Consider the following 26874-nt stretch of genomic DNA (forward strand, 5'->3'; position numbering starts at 1 on the left):
CCCTTCCTACTGCAAAGGTAGTGCCGCACAGACTTCCATACACTCGAGCCACACAGCACAATGAAAAGGCCGAGGACACAGTCAAGCAGCCAGGAAGCCTGGACACGGTCTGTGCAGTCTAGGAGCTGTGGCCAGTACCTAGAAAAATATTCCTCAAGCTCACAGCTCTAGCAGCCGGGACACTGAGGACAGAGGATCTATTTTAGGTACCCGTTTCTGCGCTTGGCTTTCTCAGGGCTAGTGACGCTCTTCACAATGGCACAGCGGATGCCCACCTTTAGATCCCGAAGCTCTGTGAAGCAGGGGTCAGCGTGTAACAGTTCGTGGCCAAATCCAGCCCACTGCCTGTTTTTCTAAATAAGTGTTACTTGACGATAGCCATGCTCATTTTTAAAAAATATCAACCATGGCTAGTTCACACTACACAACAGATTGGAGCAGCTATGGTATGAGACCATATGACCCACACACCTATTTACTATCTGGCCCTTTCCCAAAAAAGCTTGCCAATCCCTGCTCTAAAACACGAGCGTGTTTTCTGAAAGTCTTCCTGAGACTGTCCGAAACAATCCACTTCCGAATTTCCAAATCTCTTCCTTCACAATGAGTCCCAGAGTGAAGGAGTCTCACAAAAAGTAAAACTTAAACCAGAGCGAAATAATTTAGGATGTAAGGGCTGCTGATCCTTGTCTAAAGCCCTGTATGAAAAGTACAGATTCTGGCCCTAGCTGGTTTGGCTCGGTGGATAGAGCGTAGGCCTGCAGACTGAAAGATCCCAGGTTCGATTCCAGTCAAGGGCACATGCCTGGGTTGCAGGCTCGATCCCCAGTGGGGGATGTCCAAGAGGCAGCCGATCAATGATTCTCTCTCATCGTTGATGTTTCTCTCTCTCTCTTCCTCTCTGAAATCAATAAAAATATATTTTAAAAAAAGTACAGATTCTGTCTGTCCCTTCCCCTTTTACTTCCATGTTTGGGGGCCATGCTGGATTACCACAACTGTGTATTCTTGAAAAACATGAATTCTGCGTAAGTCTATGCCTCTTCTGTGTGACAAAAGTAAATTCAGTTTAAGATTCTTTCTGACCTGCTTCTCAGAAAGGAACCCAGTTTTGTTACTGTGTAAGCAGTATGTATAGCCACCCCTTTATCAATGAGCCATGTCGAACAGTTAAATAATGCTGCTACGAAGGGGTATACGAGATGTTAATTCTCAAAAGTTGTCCTTTTGTTTTAAAACTGAAAAGAATTTACTTTCCATTTCCACAAAGAGCAGAAGGCACACAATTTGTAATGAGAGAGATGAAATAATTTAAGTTGTTGTACTTGTATGATTTCAACCCCACCCCTCCCAAGATGAACACGATGACAATCATTCTGATTCTCCTAATGGAATCCATGTAGCTTTAGCAAAGCATTTTAAAAATTACTTTCATTTAGAGTACCCAAAATTGTTACAAACTTACCTCTAACCGAAGTCCTACAAATGGCATATTTGTATCACACACAGCGACAAAGTGAGCTAGAATTTTATTGAAGGCACACATTTCTCCTGATCGTTTGGTTTTCTTAGGTTCTAGTGGACATGTATCATCAGACAACTAGAATATAAGTAAAAAGCAGAAAAAAGTACATATGATACAATTAGTTAAGGCAGTTAAACTACGATAAAGCTCAAGGTTAAGTAAAAATCTTACTCATTCAGCAAATATTTATTGGGCAAATACTGGCCTACACACGAGAAATTTAGCAGTAAATATTGTGTATTTAACAAGTTCTCTTGTGGAAAATGGTGTATAGTTAATTATTAATTAAAAGAGAAGCATTTCCAAGAAAATGTAGACAATTATTACTTACATTGTATTGCTGCCTCGTCTTTTAAAAACTGCATCTAATTCTTTCCCATATTAAAAACAGGTTAAGACTACAATGAAGTGAATGTACACAAATTCTGTGCTTATTTGCACATGTGAGCATACCTTGCGCTTGGTACCAGCTCTAGGCTGTTTCCCGGTTTTTGTCCGTAAAATCAATTCCTGGATGTTGTCCTTGAACTGCTGCAGCAGGAGTGCCATGACAGGGCCGTCGTCCCGCTCCGCAGCGCTCACAGACAGGAAGTAGTACTTGTATGACAGCTGTGTGGGTTTATTGGGAACCTCCAACATCTCTACAACCTAAAAAGACCCAAATAAGAAATGAAACTCAGAGAAATAATAGGTGTTGGATATTTTCCTCCTTATATCAAGTAGGGCTTAGAATGATAAATCTAATGATCTATTTTCTTATTTAAACAAGACAAATTAATCGTGATGTCAAAAAAAGCATTCCTACCCAGTAAATAATTTATTTTCTAAAAAATTGATCAGACTAAAGAACAATAATAGTAAAAACCTTAAACTACAGCAAATGGGACATTTACACTATTTTCATTAGATGTTCTTGATATTCCTGCCTTAGCTTATAAATTGAAAAAAAAGCTATGCTTAAGTCCAGCAGCTCTGCTAGATTGTTCTACAATGTTACCTATTTCAACTTGCCCTGCTGTCTCCCTTAACCATTAAAACATCCTAAGAATTCCACTATTATGGCAGAAAAAAAGGATAACTATCTCTCATACTTGGAAGCATAGAAAAATGAACCCCAACTTTTCAACAGAAAAACGTAGTCACTGTGAGGATAATGACAACAATATCACCAACAAGATGATAGCGAGCTTGCTATGCACCATGCACTGCCCTAACTACTTGACAGGTGCCAACATATTTAATCCTCCTAATAAGTCAGTGAAATCGAATTATCTTCATTTTCCTGATAAGGAAACTGAGGCACTAGAGTTAGGTTACTTGCCCAAGGTCTCAGAGCTAAGAAGCAACGGCCTCATACTTTGATCCCAGAAGTTTGGCTCTAGAGACCTTGTTCTTACTCACTGTACCAACTTACTATTTTCAAGGTCTACCTGAAATTTAAGAAAAGTCTCCTAAAGATAAATGCCCTTAGGCAAAGCTCTTGACCAACACTTTCCTATCTCTCATCCTACCTCTCCCCTCCCCCTCCCCCTCCCCCTCCCCAAATACTCTCTTCAGGATATTGGCCAACACCTAAGCATCACACTGATACACCTGAGGAAATGGAAGAACTAAAAGTAAAATGGACACTTCACCAAAGAAGATATAGGGATGGCAAATAAGCATATGAAAAGATATTAAACCTCATCAGTCATGAGGACAGTGTAAATTAAGACTACAGTAAGATGCCATTACATATCAGAATGGCCAATTTGAAAAAAATTACAATATCCAGTGCTGGCAAGAGTGTGAAGCAATTGGAACTCCCATGTGTTGCTGGCAAGAATGTAAAATGGCCTGGCCATGTTGGGAAAGTTTGGCAGTTTCTTATAAAGCTAAACACTTATCATATGACCCAACAATCCCACTCCTAGTTACTTATACAAATGAAACAAAAATTTAAGTTCACAAAAAACTTATATGCAAATGCTTATAGCAGTTTTACTGATAATTATCCCAAACTGAAAACAACCCAGATTCTTTCTACTGGAGACTGGTTAAACAAACTGTGGCACACGTATCCCATGGAATACTCCTCAGCTATAACAGGGGTGAACTATGATACATACAACAATAAGAATCTTACTATGCACTGAAAGGTACATGCAACCAATAAAGTGGATATATATCCCTTCAGACAATTAAAGATTAGAAAATAAAGCTCCTTCAGCCAACCCATATTAAAAGGCTGCATTATGCAAGTCAACATTTGATTAAAGCCAAATAAATTTATCTGACACCAACATCTCCAAACCCTCCCAGTAGTTGCGTTCAATTTTTTTCTTCTTATACAAAGATGCCTCATTCCAAGCAGAAATTAGGCCTCACCATAGGAAAGATCCCAGGATGAGAAATGGGGGTATCTATACTAATAAAAATGTAATATGCTAATTAGACCAGACAACCGACCTTCAGGAAAAACCTTCAGAAAAAAACCCAGGGCTGCAAGGGCCCAGGCAAGCCTCCGTGGCTGCGAGGGCTGAGCCCCTTGCACGAATTTCGTGCATCAGGCCTCTAGTATCTTATATTCCCCAAGCCTGCCTGCAAATTATGTAATTTCTTAGAGAGAATTTTCCTCTCTCCCCCAACCCTACCCTCCTGGGTTGAGAATCACTATACAAAAGTCAGTTATCCAATAAAATATATTTGCAAATGAAATTAAACAATAAATCATTCAAGATACTGACAGAATTACTGAACTGGATCACCTTTGCATACTTACAATGTAGTATTGTGGAAGGCGAGTAAGTTTAATGAACAGCTTATTCTTAGAAAGTTTTCCAATAGGATGAGTTGAGTAATTGGACAGCTGCAATGTTTCAGTGCTTATTGTAGGCAGATGTTTTATAGATTGTTTGCAACGCTGTTGTCCAAGCCAAAACCTTTAATTTAAAAAACGTAATCCACATCATAAAATCATAGAATTTTCTGATTAACAGTATGCTAAGTGAAAGAAGCCAGTCATAAACAATCACAGACTTTACGGCTGCATTTATATGAAATGTCCAGAAAAGGAAAATCTACAGAAATGAAAAGTAGGCTCATACTTGCCTGTAAATGAGCACCTTTGTGGTAATAAAAAATGTTCTCAAACTGGATTGTGGCTATGGTTGTACACCTCAGTAAATTTACTACAAGTCACTGAATTGCACACTTAAAATGGGTGAATTTTATGATAAGCAAATTATACTTCAATGGTTATTTCAAAAAAATTAATGTTCCATGATAAATTAGTGACGAACTGGTTATTCATCAAAGATCATTTGCGAAACAGTATAACTGACAACCAGAGGATTTTTTTTTTAATCGTCATCTGAGCATATGTTTTTATTGATTTTAGCGAGAGGAAGGGGAAAAGGGAGAGAAAGAGAGGAAAGATGGGAGGGAGGGAGGGAGGGAGGGAGGGAAAGAAAGATTGATTAGTTGCCTCCCGTATGCACCCCAATCAGGGATTGAACCCACAACCTAGGTATGTGCTGTGACCCGGAATCAAACCTGCAATCTTTTGGTGCCCAGGATGATGCTCCAACCAACTAAGCCACCTGGCCAGGGCCAGGGGACCTTCCTTATAATTACGTGAGTTTAAGGCTTTTGGGATTTAGCTTTCTGGTTTTAGTTATATTTCTGCAGGCTGGAACTGCCAGATAACCTTAAGTTATGCAAACTGTGAATTATTGAGCATTTAAGTATTTAAACCTTGCTTGTTTAGCCAAAATGCACACACAAAAAAATGATGCTAAGCCACAAAAATTTTAGAAATTGTTACCTAGAGTAATGACTATCATTTTTTCACATACAAACTAAACAGCCGTTCAAAGGCTCATGTAAAAAAAAAAAGGGTAATGCAATATTATCTCTCTATTGGCATTTAAAATCATGTCCTGTTAATGAGAAAAATAACTTGATATCAAAATGTTTGAATTTTTACCAACTAAAACTTCCAAAGGGGAAGAGGTAGGCTAGAAGATCACAAAAGCAATAGACCCACCCCTTCTCCATTTGCCAGCTTTCCCCTTGATCGCTAAAATTTATGTTTCTCTCTTGGAATTTCTGTTGATTTATTAATTTTAAGAGAGTTTGTTAGAGTTGCTATAATGGTACCTTTATGGACTAGAGTGGTAATGAAACCTTCAAGGATTATCTCTAGCTCCATTTTCAATTTTATTTAGTTTCACAGTATGAAGCATTCAAAGGCTTTTGAGACAAATTGAACAACACTATCAGAGAAGCAGAAATGATTATTTTGAAAGCGTCAGCTGGTAGATTCATACCATGATGATCTCCTGGATAAGAACAAATAAGACACTATTGCAGAGAACACTAGCTACAATAAAATTCCTTGTGTAGCGTACTTGTGCAAGAGAAAACGTGGCAAGGAACGCAAGTTGAATGTCATGCCCTTCATACCTACATTTGCTCTAGAGGGGAATATGATATGAAGCACTGCCATCCTGGACATATTCCAAGAGAATTTAGATTCGACCAGTAAGTACTAAAAGGTGTTCAAGCTTCATGCCATAAACATTAAGGACCGATCAAGAGCAATAATGGAGCCCGTGCAGGAGGCAGCCGATCTATGATTCTCACTTACCAATGGTGTTTCTATCCCTCTCTCCCTCTCCCCTTTTCTCTGAAATAAAAAAATATATTTTTTGAAAAAAAGCAATGATGGAGAAAATGTATCCATTTGCCCTAGCCAGTTTGCTCAGTGGGTAGAGCATCAGCCTGCGGAATGAAGGGTCCAGGGTTTGATTCCGGACAAGGGCACATGCCCAGGTTTCGGGTTCGATCCTCAGTGCAGGGCGTATAGGAGGCAGCCGATCAATGATTCTCTCTCATCATTGATGTTTCTATCTCTCTTTCCCTCTCCCTTCCTCTCTGAAATCAATAAAAAACATATTTTTTAAAAACGTTTCCATTTTTAGTATTGAGCTAAGTAATTAAGCTTACTTAAGTTGTTGAACCCAAGGAACAATCCGTTTCATATCATCATTCACAGACTTCTCCATGTCATCCAAAGTGGCCTGATCTAAAAAATAAAGCATTTTTATTAATTGCTTGTACAAGACAATATATCTCGATAGCCCAAAACTTAAATGAAATTATTATTTTAGGCAGAAAGGAGTGTTACTTTTGAGTTAGAAAAAAAAAACTAAACTAAATGCATCATTAGGCATAAATTAACCTAAATTGTTTTCCCTCTTTAACATTTAGGGAGAGTTATAGTTAAGACAACTAATTAATAGCAAATGTATACTTGCAACAAGAATAAGTAACAAATACATGAATTAATTCTTTCCCTATATTTTAATTCCCAAAATTCATGTCAATTGATATTTTTAACTTATATGTATTGAAAGCTCTTAATATTACTAGACGAAGATCCTTAAAAATTAGAACAACTATAAAATTCCATTATAATACTTATTAAACACAAATGGTCTCTGGCATAAACAAGAGCTGCTGGCTGAAGATTAGCATGCTAAATGTCACTTAGAATTTTTAATGACACTAGATAATGCTAATAATAGAATGTTGAGCAAAAAGCTAAATATAAAATGATTTCAACTAAAGAAAAAAATACAGGAAAAAGAAAAAAAACACTGCTATGGATTGAACTGTATTCCCCTACCTGCCCGTGATTGGAGGCAGGGCCTTCAGGAAATAACTAGGCTCAGTTAAGGTTGGGGGCTTCATGATGGGATTAGTGCCCTTATAAGAAAGGCCAGAGAGCTTGCTCTCTCCCTCTTCCTGCCACGTGAGGACAAGTGAGAAGGCCGGAGTCTGCAAGCCAGGAAGAGAGCCCTGACCATAACTCAACCATGCTGGCCACCTGCTTTCAGACTTTCAACCTCCAGAACTGCGAGAAAATACATTTCTGTTGTTTAAGCCGCCCACTCTGGTTCTTTGTTATGGTCGCCTGAGATGAGTAAGATAAGCATTGATATCCTAAAATAACAAGGATTGCCAAGAGCAGGGGTCCTCAAACTACGGCCCGCGGGCCACATGCAAATACAAATATTGTATTTGTTCCCGTTTTGTTTTTTTACTTCAAAATAAGATATGTGCAGTGTGCATAGGAATTTGTTCATCGTTTTTTTTTAAACTATAGTCCAGCCCTCCAACGGTCTGAGGGACAGTGAACTGGCCCCCTGTTTAAAAAGTTTGAGGACCCCTGGCCAAGAGAAACTATTTTTTACTGCTTCTCTCATTTTTACATGTTTAGGTTTTTACTTATGAGAATGTACTGTGTTAATAATCAAGAAAACAGTTAAAGTTTTTAAGAACAAACAACAATTGCCTGGTTGGTTTGGAACCAAAATTAAAAGGTAATTCATAAATGTGTCACTTACCATTTAGCCATCACAAATGTGATGTGATTCAAAGTAATGTGGCCAGTACTCCACAAGCAGCTTGTACAAAAATCTATCTTTATCGCCAAACAGCATAACTAGAAAACCTTTTATTTTCAGCAATCTATGTAGCTTAATGTTAATTTCAAGTGGCAAATGTGCTAATATACTCAAGAGCAATGTCCCATGAGTAATACAAAAACACTAAGTTCCTAGTATTTCACCATTTTAGAATACCAACTCAGTAACAGAACATGTAAGAAATCAAACTTTAATTTCTACTGTATTTAAGCCAGAAAAAAATCTTTTCCTCCAGGATTCTGTACCCCAAGTTATCTTAGATGTTTATAGCCACGAACGACAGAGAATCCCTTGTGGCCATCTTCATGTCACCCAACTATTAGTGGTAAAATCGTTACATCTAAAACACATCAGCCATCAACATTATGACTTTTACGAAAGAGAAGCAACATGAATGTACTTCATATTGGGAAGTTTAACTTCTGGTACAAGAAAATCCAAAGTGGAGCTAAAATGGGCCCCAAGGAACAGATGTCGGCGAGTTATTCTTTCCATATCTACTACTCTCTACACTGCTCATGCCACTCTTCTCAATATCTAGTGGCAGAAATTTTTAATTTTGCTTTTGTTAAAAATATTTTTCCTTACACTGAATGACTATATCATTTACTAACTTACCAAGTCCATAAAGCATCAATTGGAACATTCCAGAATGCAAATCCACAAAAATGTGTAGACACTCCGAATTACCACAGGGCTCCAAGATGGGAACAACGAGAGCTGGAAGTGCAGTCTCTATGGAAGCTGAACAGTTAAGAATTAAAAAATTATATTTCTATCTGAGCATTTCGAAAAAAAAATATCTCAGAGACTAGAAACAAGTCAACTATTAAATAATCCTGACTATTAGAAGAAAAACGTGATTTTTGCAAATTGGAATTTATGAAGGCAATTAGGAGCTCAAAAGGAAGAATGTAATCTTCAACGTGGCGTGAAACAAATATGCCCAACTCAAATACCATAGCAAAAAAGTCCCAAGATGCCTTAAAAAACATTAAAATAGCTAGGGAAAATTTAACCCCATCAGTGAGCTGGGTCCTAGTTTTACTTTCACTTAGTAATGACCAATAAGTTAATTTTTAAGGATTTTCTTTGATATAGTGGGAAGCAAATCAGTTGTTTGGGAAATCAAAGAAGTTTCATCTATGGCATAAATATTCTCAATGCCATTCTTCATAAAGAAAGGTTTTGTGCACCCTAGCTGGTTTGGCTCAGTGGATAGAGCATCGGCCTGCGGACCAAAGGGTCCCAGGTTCAATTCCAGTCAAGGGCACATGCCTGGGTTGCGGGCTCGGTCCCCAGTGGGGGGCATGCAGGAGGCAGCCAATCAATGATTCTCTCTCATCGTTGATGTTTCTATCTCTCCCTTCCTCTCTGAAAGCAATAAAAAATATATTTAAAAAAAGAAAGGTTTTGTGGCAATTAGGGCCCATGTGCTTAAAAAAAAACAACACACAACACGTGAGAATTATTGAACATTACTGATTATACAGGAAAATTTTTTTCATTATTTATGTACCTCATTTTCAAGTTACAGATAAAATAAGAACATAGGCAGCTTCTCTACACAAATCCCCAAAGCTGCCAATGTACGTGTTCTAGACTCTAGAGCAGGGGTCCTCAAACTACGGCCCGCGGGCCACATGCAAATACAAATATTGTATTTGTTCCCGTTTTGTTTTTTTACTTCAAAATAAGATATGTGCAGTGTGCACAGGAATTTGTTCATAGTTTTTTTTTAAAACTATAGTCCGGCCCTCCAACGGTCTGAGGGACAGTGAACTGGCCCCCTGTTTAAAAAGTTTGAGGACCCCTGCTCCAGAGTCTGTCAGTATTTCTACCAGGCCCAGTGAACTTTTCCCTTCAGCCCACAGGAGCTGTGAAAGGAATATGCTCTTCGGGCCGCCACCTTCCTCTAAGGCTACAACACAGAGGAAAGGCAGAGCGTGAGGAGAGCGGAAATGGAGGCCCAGCCTGTCCTCAGGTGTGGCTTCTCGGTGCTATTCTGTTAAACAAGGACAACATCTTGCTGTCCATGCCGTGGGTCCTTAGGAGGAAGAAGTGACAAGTTTGCAAAGGTGATTTAAAAAGCAAAGTGCTTAACAATGTACATTATCTTTACGAACCAAAGAGACAAACCAAAACATCTTATTATGAATTTGCAATAATTGAAATGAGTGAAGTTACCACTGGTACTATCTATACAGATTATCAAACAAATTAATAAAGCAAAAAAAAAAAAAAGGAAAGAGATATAGTCAGATGAAAACAAACTGCTTTCAAGTATGTCTGGTACATCTCTGTATACAAATGTTTAACAGCAGATCCAGCAGAACTCTCACCTAAAAACAAAAAATAGAACAAAAAACAGAACAAAAAGGCACACACAGGAATTTCTTTACACTATTTTATAATTCAGAACAGTGTGACAAATTAGTTCATGTTCTGCTGAAATGACTGTGTTAACATAATAAAAAGTACTTACAGATTTGAAGCAGGGTTGCTGACTTTAAAACTTATCTGCACTGTTACAATTCCTAATGGGGTAGAGATGTATTCCTTAAAGCAAAAACATTTTTTGAAGCGTAGCAATGGAGTAAAACCAGTTCTGACAACTGGGATAAGGATGATAACTTCAATCTAATTATAAAAACCGAGTGTTCTTGAAAAGATAGGGGATCAAAGTAGACTATACAACACAGCCCAAAAGATAGAAAATACTTTGATGTCTATCTCTGAACATATTTTATGACCACCCATGTCCATAAAATAAAAGCGATAAGGCCGGAAGCACTTAAAGGCAGCGGGTGTTAAGTTATCCAAAAATGGAGAAACCTGTGAATACAATACAGAAGGGAGAATTACAGGCTGCGCCAGATGCCAGGGCTACGCACTACTTTTGCCTGCGGCAGCGATACACACACCTATTTCCTCTTTTGTTCCTCCCTAGCTATTCACTGAGGACAACATGAGGAACGCACCAGCACACAGTAATGTGAAGGGTGAAGACTGAAGACAAGCAACCAGGCACACTTAGGAATGGCTGTGTGCTTCACAGCTTCTGAACTGACCCGGACACCCCAATTCCAGTGCTGACAGAGCACAACCCCAGGGGAGCACCCCAGCTTTCAAGAGGCAGGCAATGCTGCGAATGGGGCCGCATGGCAAGCCGCCCTCAGTGCCTCGCACTGCCTGTTATTAAAGTTCTCTCCAAAGCCCTGCCTACTTTGCCGGAGCCTTTGCCCCCCCCTTCCCCCCCTTAAGAAACCATACTGCCACCTGGGCGATACAAAACCCGCCGCCTGTGCCTTCTCCTGGCCATTCCTTGAGCTGCTCCCCTCCCCGAGCTACTCATGTCCTCAGATCATCCCAGTGAGGCGCTGGAGGAAAAGCCAGCTGATAGAGGGCTGCATAAAGGGATTCCAAGAACAGGCCCTGGTCCCAGCCAAGGACCTGACTAAAGCATGCTTTAAAAAAAGGGATCCAGTAAGACTACATGAGGAGTATAAATGCATGAACATGAATCTAAAAAACAAGGTAAAGCTGAAACCGGTTTGGCTCAGTGGATAGAGCGTCGGCCTGCGGACTGAAGGGTCCCAGGTTCGATTCTGGTCAAGGGCACATGCCCGGGTTGCCGGCTCGATCCCCAGTGTGGGGCGTGCAGGAGGCAGCTGATCCATGATTCTCTCTCATCATGGATGTTTCTATCTCTCTCTCCCTCTCTCTTCCTCTCTGAAATCAATAAAAATATATTAAAAAGACACACACACACACACACACACACACAACAACAAAAACCCACAAGATGGTGGGTCAGCAGGCCCTTTCCTATGGCGGTTCTCATCTCCAGGACTGTCTGATTAAAGTAGGACTGAGAGTTCCAACCCCATCTGCCAGCACCTCCCTCCCCTTTAAAGCTTAGTTTCCCAAGCCCCGTTCTCTAACACCGAGGACTCCAGACACCTGGGCCTTGGAAACCACCCTTTTGCTGGAGTTATAGAGATCCCGGAAGAGCCTGGACATCCGCTAATTACAAATGAGGAGAATGGGGCCCCGAAGACTGTGCTCATCCAAGACATGCAGCTGAACTCAGGTCTTCTGGCTACTGACTCAAGTAGTGACATCGCTACCAAATGCTGCCAAAGAAAAATCTTCGTAACCTATTCAAACAGCACTTCCTATGTAACACATACTTACAGTCTATTTTTCAAAGTAATTTAAATATCCCCTGGGCAATCATACTGAGTTTTTTTTTTTTTTACTAAGTCTTGTTTACAGACTATACTAAAGTAAACCAGAGCCTATCACAAGATCACAAACCCCTATTTTCTGCAATCCCAACAAATGAAATTTTAGAATTTCTCTATTTTGAAAAACTAGAAATAAGAAAAATTAGAAAAAATTAAGATTGCAAAAAATACTTTCAAAGTTTTCATTAAGAACAAAAGGGGCACTTCAACAAGGGTGCCCAGACAATTAAATAGGGGGGAAATCATCTTTTTAACCAAAGTTACTAGGACAACTGCATATCCCCAAACAAAAAACTCAGTTGGACCCCTACCTGAAAGTAAGAACTAAAACTATAAAACTCTTAGAAGAAAACACAAGGGTACATCTTCATGACCTTGGGTTAAGTAATGGATTCTTTAGGTTTGACACCAAAAGCACAAGCAACTAAAGAAAAAAATAGACAAATTGGACATTGTCCAAATTAAAAACTTGTGTTACAAACAATACCATTTAGAAAGTGAAAAGACAACTCATGGAATGAAAAAAAATTCTTGCAAATCATGATACATGAAAAGGAACTTACAAAAAGAACTGTTATAACTCAATAATAAAAAGGTAATTAATCTAAGTATAATATGGGCAAAGGATCTGGATAGACATTTCTCCAAAAAAGATAAGTGAAAAGATGCTCAACAATCATTAGGAAAATGCAAATCAAAACCACTATGAGATACCACTTCATACCCACCAGGATGGCTAGAAACAAAGATAGACAATAACAAGTGTTGGTGAGGATGTGGAGAAAACTGGAATCCTCACATGCTACTAGTGCAGTGATGGCGAACCTTTTGAGCTCGGCGTGTCAGCATTTTGAAAATCCCTAACTTAACTCCGGTGCCGTGTCACATATAGAAATTTTTTGATATTTGCAACCATAGTAAAACAAAGACATATTTTTAATATTTATTTTATATATTTAAATGCCTTTTAACAAAGAAAAATCAACCAAAAAAATGAGTTCGCGTGTCACCTCTGACATGCGTCATAGGTTCGCCATCACTGTACTAGTGGAATAAAAAAGAGGTGTTAAACATGACAAAAGGTAAAACATAGAGTCACTATATGACCCAGCCATTCCATTCATAGGTACATATATATCCAAGAGAAATGAAAGCATAGGTCCACACAAAAACTTGTACATATTCATAGCAGCATTATTCATTATAGGCAAAAAGGTGGAAACTAACCTCATCAACAATGAATGGATAAACAAATGTGGTATATCTATACAATAAGTTATTTGACAATAAAAATGAACTACTGAAACATGCCATAACATGGACAAACCTCAAAAACATTCTGCTAACAGAAATACACAGAAGACCATACATTACAGTAAGTCCTCACTTAATGTCATCAATAGGTTCTGAGACTTTAAGCAAAACAGCATATAATAAAACCAATTTTACCACAGGCTAATTGATAATAAACAAGAGTTCAGTTCCTATGGCATCTCAGCAACATTTTAACAAAACAACATTGAACAATATGGTGGACCGGCTTATTTGAGGACCTGCTGTATATGATATTACTCTGAAATGTCCTGGAAGGCAATTCTATAGACAGAAATAGATTAGTGGTTGCCAGGGAGCTGGTGGGAGGGGTGAATGGGGGAGTGACTGCTAATGAGTACATGGTTTCTTTCGGGGATGATTAAAATGTTCTAAAATTAGATTGTGGTGATGGTTGCACAACTCTTTGAATATATTAAAAAAACACTGAATGAGTGAATTATATCTCAATAAAGCAATGAAAAAAAACAAAAAGGAGGGTCCAATGAGAGTTTTAATTATGCTTTCCAATCATAAATTTTAGGTCTGTATTTAGTAACATTGCTTGAGGGATTAAAATGAGGGGGGGGTGCAACTTACACTACATATTATAATTAAATTTAAATTATTAAGACTTGAGAAATCTAATGCTAAACCTTGATGGGGTTAAAGGACATACCCCCTCAAAGTAGATGGAACAACTCCGTTCGCCAGATGCCTGGCACACCCTTAAGGCCCACATTTGCATTTTTAAGTTGAGCTACCCTTCCTCTTTTAGCTTGTCTTAGATCCTCTTTTTCATCTTCCTTGGAAATTTGTGTTCTAAATACACATTTATTTTCCTGACTTTGTCTTTTCTTCAGGCAGTGTCTTTCTCTACTTCACCAAAGCAGTTCCATTCCAGTGTGACTAGTCTGTACCTAAGAGGCTGCCTTTTTAAGTATAATGGGTTGAGGTGGGCTCTGTGATAATGAAACGCAGTACCTTTGCTACTAGCGTTATGAGGACTTCTTATTTATATGGCACTTCACCAACATCATCTCACTTAAAGGCTGCTCACTGTGGGTACAAGGTAGCCACAGCCAAAAACAACTGGGGCAGGGATAGTAAATATGCCCATAATGATACTGTGAAGCTATATTCCTAGAACGAAAAGTACTTACTTTCTAAATGACTGATTGTCCCCCTAAAGCTCTGAATCTACTAGGTAACTGGAAGATTTTTCACGGTGTGTCTATCTGGATTTCTTATTTTGAAGCCTGTTAATGTATTAACAATTCAAAAAATGTTTTAAAAGACAAAGCATACATTCTGCTTCAAAAAGGCACATTTTATAACTATATTATAAACATTTGCAAAGCTGCCTTAACCTTAGAAGAAAACCTAAGAGAAATAAAATTCATATTAAGATGTTAAAATAGCTTCCATTTCAATAGGAAAAAAAAGAGTTTTAAGGAGGGTCAATATGCATACATTTCAAATAAGGCCAAGCTAAAAAGAAAGAAAATAAGGGGACAGTTAGGACAAGCTGGGCAGATCACAAGTTAAAATGCAAAAATGTCCAGCCTTCACAACAAAACCTATATATCAGGAAAGAAGTCACACTAAGACAGACCCTTCAGAAAATAAAAGTGAATACTAATTTAAACAAGAGAAAGACAAAGATGCCTATTTAAAAGAACCTACAGTTTTCATTGGCATTGTAGCCTCTAAGAATGGTCTTCAGTTCCTGGAGCTTCTGATGCGCTCGTGCACGAACGCTGTCAATCAGGAGTTTTTCTATTGATAAGTGATCAATCTGCATAGACAAGAACAACAGAATCACATGTGCAATTTAAACATTTTTACTTTAAAGCTTGAATAGATTATTGTGCTTCAAGATATTTCCTTTTAGAATCATAATGATTAAGCACAAACTTAAAGTAAAAAAATAACCATGTGGTACTGGTAGCTTAAAGACTACAGGTAACATTTTGATGAGTATAGATCAAGATACTATATGTATCAGTTATCATAGAGATTAAATGACCTTAAAAACAAAATGATGATCTGATCAAAATCATAAAATATGAAAGAACATCTTTAAAACTGTATTATAATATTAGATTTTAAAAAATAACAAATGCAGAAGCATAACAGTCATTTAAAACAAGTTCCATAAAGGGTTCTAGGAACAATTAGGTAATTTAAAGAATTTACACTAAAAGTTTAAGTATAAATGATAAGCTACATTATATTCATTTAATTAAACCAGTATTAAAATATATTGAGATATCTACCTTCATGGCTTTTTCTACTAATTTGGAATCAGAAGCTGGCAAAGGAGGATCATGAAAAATCTGTAAAGGCTTCGAGCCATCATTCTCATCGATTTTAATTGTAACTTTGTGAACAGATGCCGTCCCTGTTTTTCTCCCAAGAATCTGTTGACTAAAGAGAAAAAATATACAATTTTTTTCAACAACGCCTGTTAACTTTTGGGATGAAATAGAGGCAATCCATTGTGTGTCTGAGCCAGAGGCCAGAACATGGCAGGCCCTCACTGTTTGTGGAGGGAATACATTAATATTGGGAAGACAGCTATTCTGTAATCAAACACAATATTTGATTTATTGCATCCAAAAAAAAAAAAAAAAACCCACAAACAAAAAAAACCCAGACACAGAATTTAAAAATAAAACACATGCATACAAATAAAAAATCCCAAAATAGAACCTGTATTCTAAGTGATATCTATTCATCTCTGATTCCTTTACAGAAAATGGGGATCAAGCAAAGTTCGAATAGGAAATTGGGACTGTAAGCAGCTCGATACTAATTTTTCCCGAAACCCTCCCCGCAAAAGATTTTAAAAGGAGCAATTCAAAGTGTAAAACTGTGATAAGCAAGCAGGTTTGTTTTTAAAACAATATCCAATAATCTAAGTCTTTTAGCAATCTGCTTTGAGCCCAGAGTCACCTAACTCTTTAAGAAAAGTCTTAATACAAACAGATAGATGTCTACGTATTTCAAACATGCCACATTCTAAGAAAGCTGTCAATTATGGATGTCCTCTATAGTTTCTAGGATACCATGGGACCTCACTATACAAAATCATATTACCAGAGGCACACAGCTATCAGTATATAGTGCATCAGATGTACGAGAGAAAAAGAGAAACAAAAAGAGTAATTACAGTCAGAGCTGGAACCCACCAGAACCAACTTTACTTACTTCCAAACGGAGAGGGAGAGGCACTTCCCAGGATGATACCTTTCCACCTGCACAAGGTCTCCCCACCGCTCCCGGATTAACATCAGAGTTTGGGAATGTAGCACTTCTAACTGAAGTGACAAGCAAAAAGAATCTGATGGATCTCGTTAAGCAAATATAATACATATCACTACAACAGCCAATGAAGTACAAGCAAACTTCATTTAACAAAAGCTCCAGTCCTAAAAACTGGTTCTGAAAGAAATTTCTGGAATTATAGTTCGCCAATGACTTATCCTAAAAAGTGGTATAATTTGTGGCATAGTTTTAGAAAAATGTATATTTAATTTTGATCCAATATAAACAAACCATTTAGTTGCCCCTTAATTCATCATAGTTTAGAGAATATGGGTAGACCAATATTTTTTCTCCAAATAGTACTACTTCTAATTCATCATTTTCTGTTTTTACCCGCAAAGTCAACAGCAAATTTACAACTTGGATTACTACCGATTACTATTCTTCACATTGACTAGTTTCCCCAGCCCCATTTCTACCCAACAAAGTGGATGGGGAGAGCTTAGGCTGCTACAGTTCGAGATGAGGGGCAGATGGAAATGTGGAGGTGAGAAGGAGACACAAATTCCTTATAAACATGTGTCTCAAATTCCAGAAGGATACGCAGGCAATTGTACATGTCCTGAAGAGGTTTCTCATCAGCAAAGAGCCTAGATTGTACCAGCTGATGGATAAAGTTGATTTGCATGCTATGAACCAAGGCTCGTCCATCTTCCATTCACAGGAGAAAACAAAGTGGTTAATCAGAAAAGCGTACAGATCATGTCATAGTACCAACTATGGAAGAATATATTAACTAATAATAAATAAATTTTTAAAAAAGAATTGAAACTATCTATGGAAACTAGAGAACATTATACTTAGACACCGAAATCTCTAAGGTCAGTAGGTAATTATGCTTATCATGAAATCTGCTTCAAATTATAGGATAAATTGCTAAACACATTTATTATTCTGCCAAAATGTTTCAATGATATAAAAAACTCAAACATTTAAATCAATACTTATGACTTCAATCCAGATTTATGATTTACCTCCTGTTTCCTTATCCTCTACTAGAATTTCTAGCTTGAGCAGACGCCATGGAACATCAGGATCATCTCCCATTACAGTCAAGGTGGCTTCAAATTCTCCTTCAACTCGAAACTTCACCCGGCCATTTGCTTTTAAAAGAAGAAGAGTAAGTCTACTTTGCTAAAAAAAAGAAAAAAAAGTAAGCAGCTCTTTGCTAACCCAGAACCTTAGTCTTGCTTATAAGAAATTTTAAATAGATTGAATGTTTTTTCACAAATGTTCAAACAATTCAGTGGTTCCTGCATAAGCAGTAGCCAGGTTCTGGGCCATTAAGAAACCAAAGGCAACTCTTCTGGCATCAAGGAACAAAGGTGATCTCACCCACTTGTCAGCTTCAAACACCAGCACTGTACTTCCAGGTAATAAAAGAGAAATGACAGGGCTGACCAGTCACAGATTCAAACACCATCAGAATTGTAGGGCAAAACCTCATAATGATATTTCTTTTAATAAAATCCCAAAAGCTTTAAAAAAATATTTCCAACAAGTCAATTCTTAAAACAAGAGCCTTCAGGTACATACCAACTGTAAGATTTGCTAATTGCGGAGGAAGATCGGTGGTTACAAGCCGATGTCTAAGAATCTGGTTCAGCTGGTGAAGGGTGGCTTGTTTCTCAGTTTTGGTAATTGGGTCTGGAGGAATAATTTTGTCCTTCAAAAAAATTTAAGTGATTTTAAAATAATGTACAAAGAGGCGTAATTTTTAGCTGTGTCTTCTTAACGTAGTATTTTCTTACTTTACCCAAGAGAATCTTAACACTCATTCCTGCCTTCTACATCCAATAATAGTGACCTTTACTCTCATGCATTAGAGTGCCACGTGATTCCACCAGTCACTCAGCTAAGATGGTCATGCAACATGATCTTCTTCGTGTTCTATTTATGAAACCAACTTAATGTCACGAGATGACGTCCACCACTTAGAAGTATAAAATACAATACTACTAAGGCAGTCAAAAACCAGCATAGTAAACTTCTTAAAACACTTCCCCAAAGCAACCAGCATGCAGTATTTTCATAACAGAAATAGATGTAAGTTACACCTGCATATCTGTTCTCCCTCACCGAAAAAAAATGATCCACCCATTTTCATAGCTACTCACATTCTGACCCCAATTTATTTAAACAAAACACAATCTTAGTTATACAGGAAAAAACAAATAAATATTTGTTTTAAAAGTATGAAAGTTTTTGGTGGTTTACTTAATAATATAGTAGATCCAATGCCAAAGCCTTCAGCTTTTAAGAACAGGGTTGGTAGGAGAGAATGTACTTACCCTAATGCAGGTTGGCAGCCGTGGGTAAGACCCAGTAGTCAATACATCAATGGCATATGGGATGGCAAAACTAGGTAGGCGCGCATGGACCAGCGCATCTCTAGCTAATGAGGCCAAGCGGTCAGCAGTGTCCACAAACAAGATGGCTTGTTGGTCTAAAAAGCTGGAGATCATCTTTAAAGCAAAGGGTAAATGGATTAATTAAGCTTCCTTGGCAACTAGCAACTTTTCACTTCAAATATCACTGATTCATTTCAAAGTAAACTTCAAGGGGAATTAATATAGGTATTTGCTATTACAAAGTATTTCTTGAAAAAATTTCCAGCCCTGGCTGGTGTGGCTCAGTTGGTTAGAGCGTCGTCCAGTGCACCAAAAGGTGGTGCATTCGGTCCCTGGTCGGGATGCTATGAGAGGCAGCTGATTGACGTTTCTCTCCCACATCGATGTATCTCTCTCTTCCCTTCCTCTCTCTCTCTCAAATCAATTAAAAACAAAATATATCCTTGGGTGAGGATCAAAAAAAGAAATTATTAAAAAATAATTTCCCCCAGTATCTTTTTGAAAACAATAATCTTCTATTAATTTAATTGGTTTCTTCATCCTTAACATTCCAGGTACACAATTATCACGTTAGAAAACATAAATAGATTAAAATCCTTTTTACTACTCTTACAGACTTCTGGAGCTGGTTGGTGACAAGGAGAAAATTCTGGATGTCCTAAATTAAATTACAGAAGGCCAGAGGGTGGAAGGAAGAGACAAAAGGGGGTCAATCAGTTAGGTGCAGTGCAAAACCAACAAAAGACTGCTCAGACTCCTCAGTGCAGGTCGGCATTATTAAATTAACTGCCAGGTGGCTATTTCAGAGATTATCTAGAAAGAGAGAAGAGCCAGGCACCTTGAACCCCAGGAGCCCCCTCTTCTTGTTGACACATGAGCTTTAAATAGTCATGGAATTAGCCCTGCTACACCTTCTCCCACCTGCTTTGTCTATAGCGAATGTAAAGCCTTTCAGAATGGCTTACATCTCCCCGACCCCCAACCTGCTGTATGAAGCCACTGGCAAAACTCCAGGAGGACGGACATGTCTGTCTTTCCTACCTAGCCATGTTGCTGGTGGTTTAGACTCCATGCCCCAGACAGTCTTCTTCTTCTCCTCCTTTTTTTGGCTAGCAATGGCCTAATAAACCCTTTCTTTTAAAAAGACTTTCAGTTAGCCCTAACCGGTGTGGCTCAGTGGATAGAGCATCAGCCTGCAGACTGAAGGGTCACAGGTTCGATTCCGGTCAAGGACATGTACCTTGGTTGCGGGCACATCCCCAGTAGGGAGTGTGCAGGAGGCAGCTGATTGATGTTTCTCTCTCATCAATGTTTCTAACTCTCTATCCCTCTCCTCTCCCCTCTGTAAAAAATCAATAAAATATATTTAAAAAAATAAAGACTTTCAGTTAAAATTTTTGTTGGCAATGAAGTGTGGACTCCTGGACCCAGACTACCTTGATCTCAGTGTTAACTCTGTAACTTAACTGACCCTATAACCTTGGATAAATTACTTAATCCCTCTGTGCCTCAGTTTTTTCATCTGTGAAATGGAGATGACTTCCAACCTCATGAGGTTGTTCTGAGGATTAAGAGTTAATCGGCCCTAGCCGGTTTGGCTCAGTAGATAGAGTATCGCTCACGGACTGAACGGTCCCAGGTTCAGTTCCGGTCAAGGGCACGTACCTCAGTTGCAGGCTTCATCCCCAGCCCTGGTCGTGGCAAGTGCAGGGGGCAACCAATCGATGTGTCTCTCTCACATCCATGTTTCTCTCTCTGTCTCTCCCCTTCCCTTCCACTCTCTAAAGATCACGGGGAAAATATCCTCCGGTGAGGATTAACAACAACAAAAAGAGTTAATGCATATGAAACCTTTGGAACAGTGCCTAGAACATATAAAACACTCAATAAACATTGCTCATTATGAGATCTAGGTCAACTTCATGCCCAATACTTCCCATCAGTTCCCTAACTCAGTGCATTTCACAAGGGCATCTGGGCTCTAGAGCTCATCACAAAGCTGAAATCTATTTCCTTGAAACTGCTATCTTCTACTTCTATTCTGGAACAAAACTTAGTCTCTCATGCCCTTCAAATTGGGGAAGTCCAACCTATTTTCGAGCTAACCATTCCATGTCACTTCAATTAGCCTTCACATCTCCAAATTCCGAACTCACTATCCTTGTCCCAGTACCTGCAAATGCTTGTGTATCAGTGGCCAACTTAAAATATGGCATCCCGAATTTATACCACATCATGCCCTACATTTTCTCAGCATTTCCACACTCACAATCACCATCAGCTTAGAGATAAGAAAATTGAGGCTTAAGTTAAGACACTTGCCCAAAGAAAGTCAGTCAATCAGAGACTCTGGAACCAAAAATGTTTCTTCTAACTATTAGACCAGCAAAGCCCAGCAGTACAAGTGCTACCTTCTATGACTAGTGAAAGGGACCAAAGGTTTGCCATCCCAACATATACTTTAGGGGCTATTTTAAGCTGGTTATTTTTAAGAAACAAGACTCAGAAAGAACCTTTGCCCCTCCTCCTTACCTGTCTAAAGGAATTCAGATGGCAAAGCCTGTTTAGAGGAAGGGAGCATCACCTTAGCATCATAATAGAGATTAAATGTGGCAGACAGAGAGGAATCTAGCAAAGCCTGTTTGTTGGGCTCCCCTCTGTGTCCCATTGTTTCTGGGTGGCCCAGCAAGAATGCTTACCACATGTTTGCTCTTTCTCAGCTACCTGTGAATTGCCTGCTTTCTCTCTCTGAAATACCAGACCCTGCCTCCCTCTCCTTAGTCCAAAATAGCATATAAGCCTCACTGCCCAGTCTCATAGCGTTATGTAACCTCCATAGGTACATATTAAGAAACTTGGACATTTTCTCCTATTAATCTGTCTCATGTTAATTTGGTTTTTCGCCTAATCAGAAGAACTTAGAAAGATGGGAGGAACATTTTTTTTTTTGCGCCCCCACACTAGTAAAATGGATTTCTATCAATGCCACCGACACTAACTTCTTTATTAGAAGCCATTGCTAAAACACAGCAAGCTTGGAGTTAACTAAAAGGCCTTAATCTTTTGTACATGAATCTTTATGAATCTCTAACAAGCAAGATCTGCTTTTCCATCCCAACTTAATGCAGGACTAGAATGTGTCTGATTTTAACATATTTAAAACCATTTTTAATCTTGCTTTCTTTGAACTTCTGAACTGGTTTTTACTCAGATTTAGGTCATCCCAATTTTCCCTTTACTCCGAACACTAAAAATGCTTATCAGGCCAAAGCCAAGGCCAAAGAATAACAAAGACCTGCCTCCAGGAAGACATGCATCAACCCTAATAGGGTGCCACAGTTTATCCAGCCCAAGTCCCTCTACCTTAAACATAGGTAATTAATGAAACACTCTAAACCACCTTGCTCAACTCAAAATATACTAACTTCAGCTACACTCCTTTGTCTTAGAAGTCAAATAAATAAAGATTAAAACTTTAGTTTTGAGTAACTTATTAGTGACTTTATGTCGGTCCCTAATGATCAGCATGTTCGTTTTTTTCTTTTAAGTACTCACCTACCAGCTGTTAATATGGCTAATAATCTTCCTTAAAAATTTAACTGAGCACCAAACAGACATGTGTCTAAGAAAAATATACAAATAGCCAAAGGCACATGAAAAGATGTTCAACACCATTAGTCATCAAAGAAATGCAAACAAAACCACAATGAGATGCTGTCACACCTACTAGGACAGCTAGAATCAAAATGTCCCACAAGAACAAGTGTCGGCATGGAGAGAATGGAGCCCTCGGGTATATACCCAAGAGAAATGAAAACATATGTCCACACAGAAGCTTGTACATGAATGTTTATAGCAACATTATTCGTAATAGCCACAAACTGGAAATAACCTACATGCCCATTAGCTGATGAGTGGACAAACAAAAACCATACAATTCAGCCACAACAAACAATGGAGTACTAGTACATGCTACACTATGAGTGAATCTTGAAAACATTATGCTTGGTAAAAGAAGCCAGTCACAAAAGACCACATGTGATGATTTCAATTATATGAAATGTTCAGAATAGGCAAATCTATAGAGATAGCAGAGTATTGCTTGCTGGGGGCTAGGGGCAGGTACTTGGGGATGATAGCTAAAAGGGCAATGGTTTAATTTTTGAAGTGATGAAAATGTTCTAAAATTGACCGCAGTGATGGTTGCATGTACCTGTGAATACGTATACTAAAATCCACTGAATTGTCCATTTTAAATGGGTGGATGGCATGATATGTAAACTACATTTCAATAAAGCTGTTGTTTTTTTTAAATACCTCTAAGAAAACAAGAGATATTTCTCTTTTTCTTAGATAAAACATTAGTCAGACTAACCTGTGTATTTATACACTCAGCTACACATGTAATATGTCTGACAGGGCTAAAGATCATGATCTATTCATATCAAGCATCTCTAAAGACACAGAAGTGTCAACACACGAATAATCCTCTAATTCTCCAGCTGATGGACTTTATCTTTGACATAAACACATCTATATCTACAGTCACAAAATGAAAACAATATAAATTCAATGAGACTTTATCAGAATGACTTATTTGAATAGCCAATTCAAAAAAATAACAGAATACTATACTATGAATTAATGAAAGATGAATGCAATATGGCTCAATATCAAAACCAAGAGTTTTGGTTTTTGTTGGATATGTTATTGAAGCACAGCTCAGTAGTATCAAACAGGTAACTTAAATACCCATGGTATAATTTAGGATTTAACACGTTTTTGAACAATTGAACACTTGGATTTGATATACTTTAGTAACACCTAACTTTTCACTGAAAGTTTGAACATCTTTAAGAAAAGATTACCCCAAATTAACTAATTATTGAAAAGAAACCTTCTGTTTTTCAGAAATACTATACCATGCTTCTTCACTTCGGCCAAAATAGATTTATTTAGATTTGGTGCCCAAATTTCCAAAACAATGAAATGAAGTGTAAAATTTCTGATAAATAAGCTTGGAATAAACCTGTTTAAGTATTTATAACACTTATAATAATGTAAAGCATTATTCTTTCAATGGTGTTTTACAGTGTACAAAAGACTTTCTGTCTACAAACTTTTATTCCCCAATCATATCAACGGACAATATTTTTAGCATCTTTGGTCCACTTCACTGCACGTCAGTCCTTTGAATTCCAAAGCATTATTCAAGAGTCCAAATACTGCCAGAACCGGTTTGGCTCAGTGGATAGAGCGTCGGCCTGCGGACTCAAGGGTCCCAGGTTCAATTCCGGTCAAGGGCATGTACCTTGGTTGCGGGCACATCCCCAGTAGGGAGTGTGCAGGAGGCGGCTGATCAATGTTTCTCTCTCATCGATGTTTCTAACTCTTTATCCCTCTCCCTTCCTCTCTGTAGAAAATCAATAAAACATATTTTTTTTAAAAAAGAGTCCAAATACTATGAGCTTCTTGAGGGCGGGGTCTGTGCCTCCTCATTCAAGTCTCCACCCACCAAATCCCATAACCTGTGCTCAATAAATGTTTGGAGAATGAGTAGACGAATAAACAGATATATGCTGTTATCAGCTCTGTGACCTTGAAGAAGCCACTTAACTTCTAGGAAACTTATTGTTTCCTCATTTGTAAAATAAGAAATACTGACTCTGTCACACAGGGTTGTCAAGAATCAACAGGCAAAATATAAGGGAGTACTTTGCAAACCAAGGAACCATACAAATATAAGCTAACCATTCCCCCCATCTAAAGTCTCTTCATTAACATCTTCTCGCTTAATGATGTCTCCAGATATTGCCTAGTTTTCTTTACAGACATATATTATACATTATCATCAGAAATATTATTCACATAAGTAATGTTTCTCAAAACAAATCAGCATATATAAGTTAAAGCTAAAATGAGAATCTGTCTATTGTAAGTTAACATTCCACAAAGTTATTTTATGTAAAATAAAAGTTTAACTCACCGCACATTTTTCCACTTTGCCAGCATTATTAGCCCATTTCACTAAAGCTAGTAATCGCACAAAGAGCTGACGTGTCCGGCTAGCAAACTGTACTATTTCTATTTTCCTATAAAAATAAAACAATTCTTAATAAATCAGCATATTTAAAAGAGAACTTCAGTTTATTTTATCTGAGCTAAAGTATGACTCAATCTTTGTTTAAAACCATTACAACAAAATGAACCACTTAAAATATTTACCTAAATACATATAAATTATTGTTATATTTTATATACCACCTGCATATGCTTTATGATCTGTCATAAATCCAAAAGAATGTTTTAGCAATAAATCACATTTAAAAATTAATTTTATACTGCAATAAAAGTTGTTTGCTAAAATATAGTAAATTCACAGATATAAAGTTACTATATAGAAATTAACTGGGTCACATAGGGGACCAAGTTAGGAATTAGGAATTTTATCATTGAAATTATGAGTTATGCATTAGTAACCTTTTGGTAAGAGGAAAGAATTGAAATAGAGCTTGCAACTGTATTATTCCTACAAAAGCAAGGGCACAACTTAAACGAATTTCAATGATAAACTTAGATATTAAATTAGCCAAGCAAAGAAAGTAAGTTGAGTACTAAAAGTAAAAGCTAGATCTGTCCATATCTATTTTTATTCTATACCCACTACAATCCTTTTTCTCTCAATACTTATTCATCACTGTTTTTATCATCTCCTTATAGAGTCTTTAAAGCTTAATTAAAGGCTTTCCATTGTCAATCGATGTGTTAGTAAGCTAGACCTCTCAACTGCATGTCATCTACAGAACTGACAATCATACCTCCCATGGTTTACCTAAGACACTGAAAACATATTCGACAGGCCAGGACCAATGACAGGACCCAAACAGCACACCAACCTCTCTCCAATTGGATTCTGACCTGTTAATCTTAGTACAGCTGTTCAATGACCTGCAGATCCAATCCATAGCTCTGCATCTCGCCAATACCAATACTATGGTACAATGCACCAAAATGAAATTTTTGCTGAAGTATAATCCTGACTGAAGACTATAGAGTCTAGCTCCTATCCAGAGCACACATACGCCCGAACAGTGTGGCACAGTGTGGCTCAGGGGTTCAGTCTTGACCTAGGAACCAGGGGATCACGGTTCAATTCCCAGTCAGGGCACATGCCTGGGTTGTGTGCTTGATCCCCGTGAGGGGCGTGCAGGAGGCAGCTGATCCATGATTCTCTCTCATCATTGATGTTTCTCTCTCTCCCTCTCCTTTCCTCTCTGAAATCAATAAAAATGTTTAAAAAAAAAAAAAAAAAGAGCACACGTAGCCCACAAATAACCTGACAGGCTTTCTTAAGAATCAGCCAGCAATATTGTTGGAAGTATAAAGAGTAGAATCAAGGTGGCAAATCCAGTTGTGACTTTCTGCCAGTGAAGGACCCTAAGAGAGAAAATTAGCAGAGCCTCACAGGCAAGAGTGGGCCACCGCAGAAATGCTAAATGTGCATTATGATCTGGCAGCCACCTCAGTGCCAGGAGCCTCAGTACTGACTGTCACTTGAACTCTGAACGGCTTACAGAGGACGTGAGTCTCTGCTCCTCTTCCGGAACAAACCTATTTGTATGTTAGTAATGCGG

At 38.1% G+C, this 26874-nt stretch overlaps 1 protein-coding gene across 1 annotated transcript in view; it reads right to left on the reverse strand.

The window, feature by feature from the left end:
* The window catches only part of MED14 (mediator complex subunit 14), a 62301-nt gene that overhangs the window by 29253 nt on the left and 6174 nt on the right, over positions 1–26874 (reverse strand). Inside the window, exons 3-15 of the mRNA XM_006090581.2 lie at positions 25227–25332; positions 19181–19354; positions 18426–18555; positions 17864–17992; positions 17433–17540; positions 16773–16905; positions 15839–15989; positions 15246–15357; positions 8617–8742; positions 6515–6593; positions 4287–4446; positions 1979–2173; positions 1466–1600 (exon numbers count right to left, since the gene is read on the reverse strand). Of these exons, the coding sequence (XP_006090643.2) occupies positions 1466–1600; positions 1979–2173; positions 4287–4446; positions 6515–6593; positions 8617–8742; positions 15246–15357; positions 15839–15989; positions 16773–16905; positions 17433–17540; positions 17864–17992; positions 18426–18555; positions 19181–19354; positions 25227–25332 (1738 nt within the window). The remainder of the gene's footprint in view (positions 1–1465; positions 1601–1978; positions 2174–4286; positions 4447–6514; positions 6594–8616; positions 8743–15245; positions 15358–15838; positions 15990–16772; positions 16906–17432; positions 17541–17863; positions 17993–18425; positions 18556–19180; positions 19355–25226; positions 25333–26874) is intronic.

Source organism: Myotis lucifugus, unplaced genomic scaffold (assembly GCF_000147115.1).
Source record: "Myotis lucifugus unplaced genomic scaffold, Myoluc2.0 scaffold_76, whole genome shotgun sequence".
NCBI lineage: Eukaryota > Metazoa > Chordata > Mammalia > Chiroptera > Vespertilionidae > Myotis > Myotis lucifugus.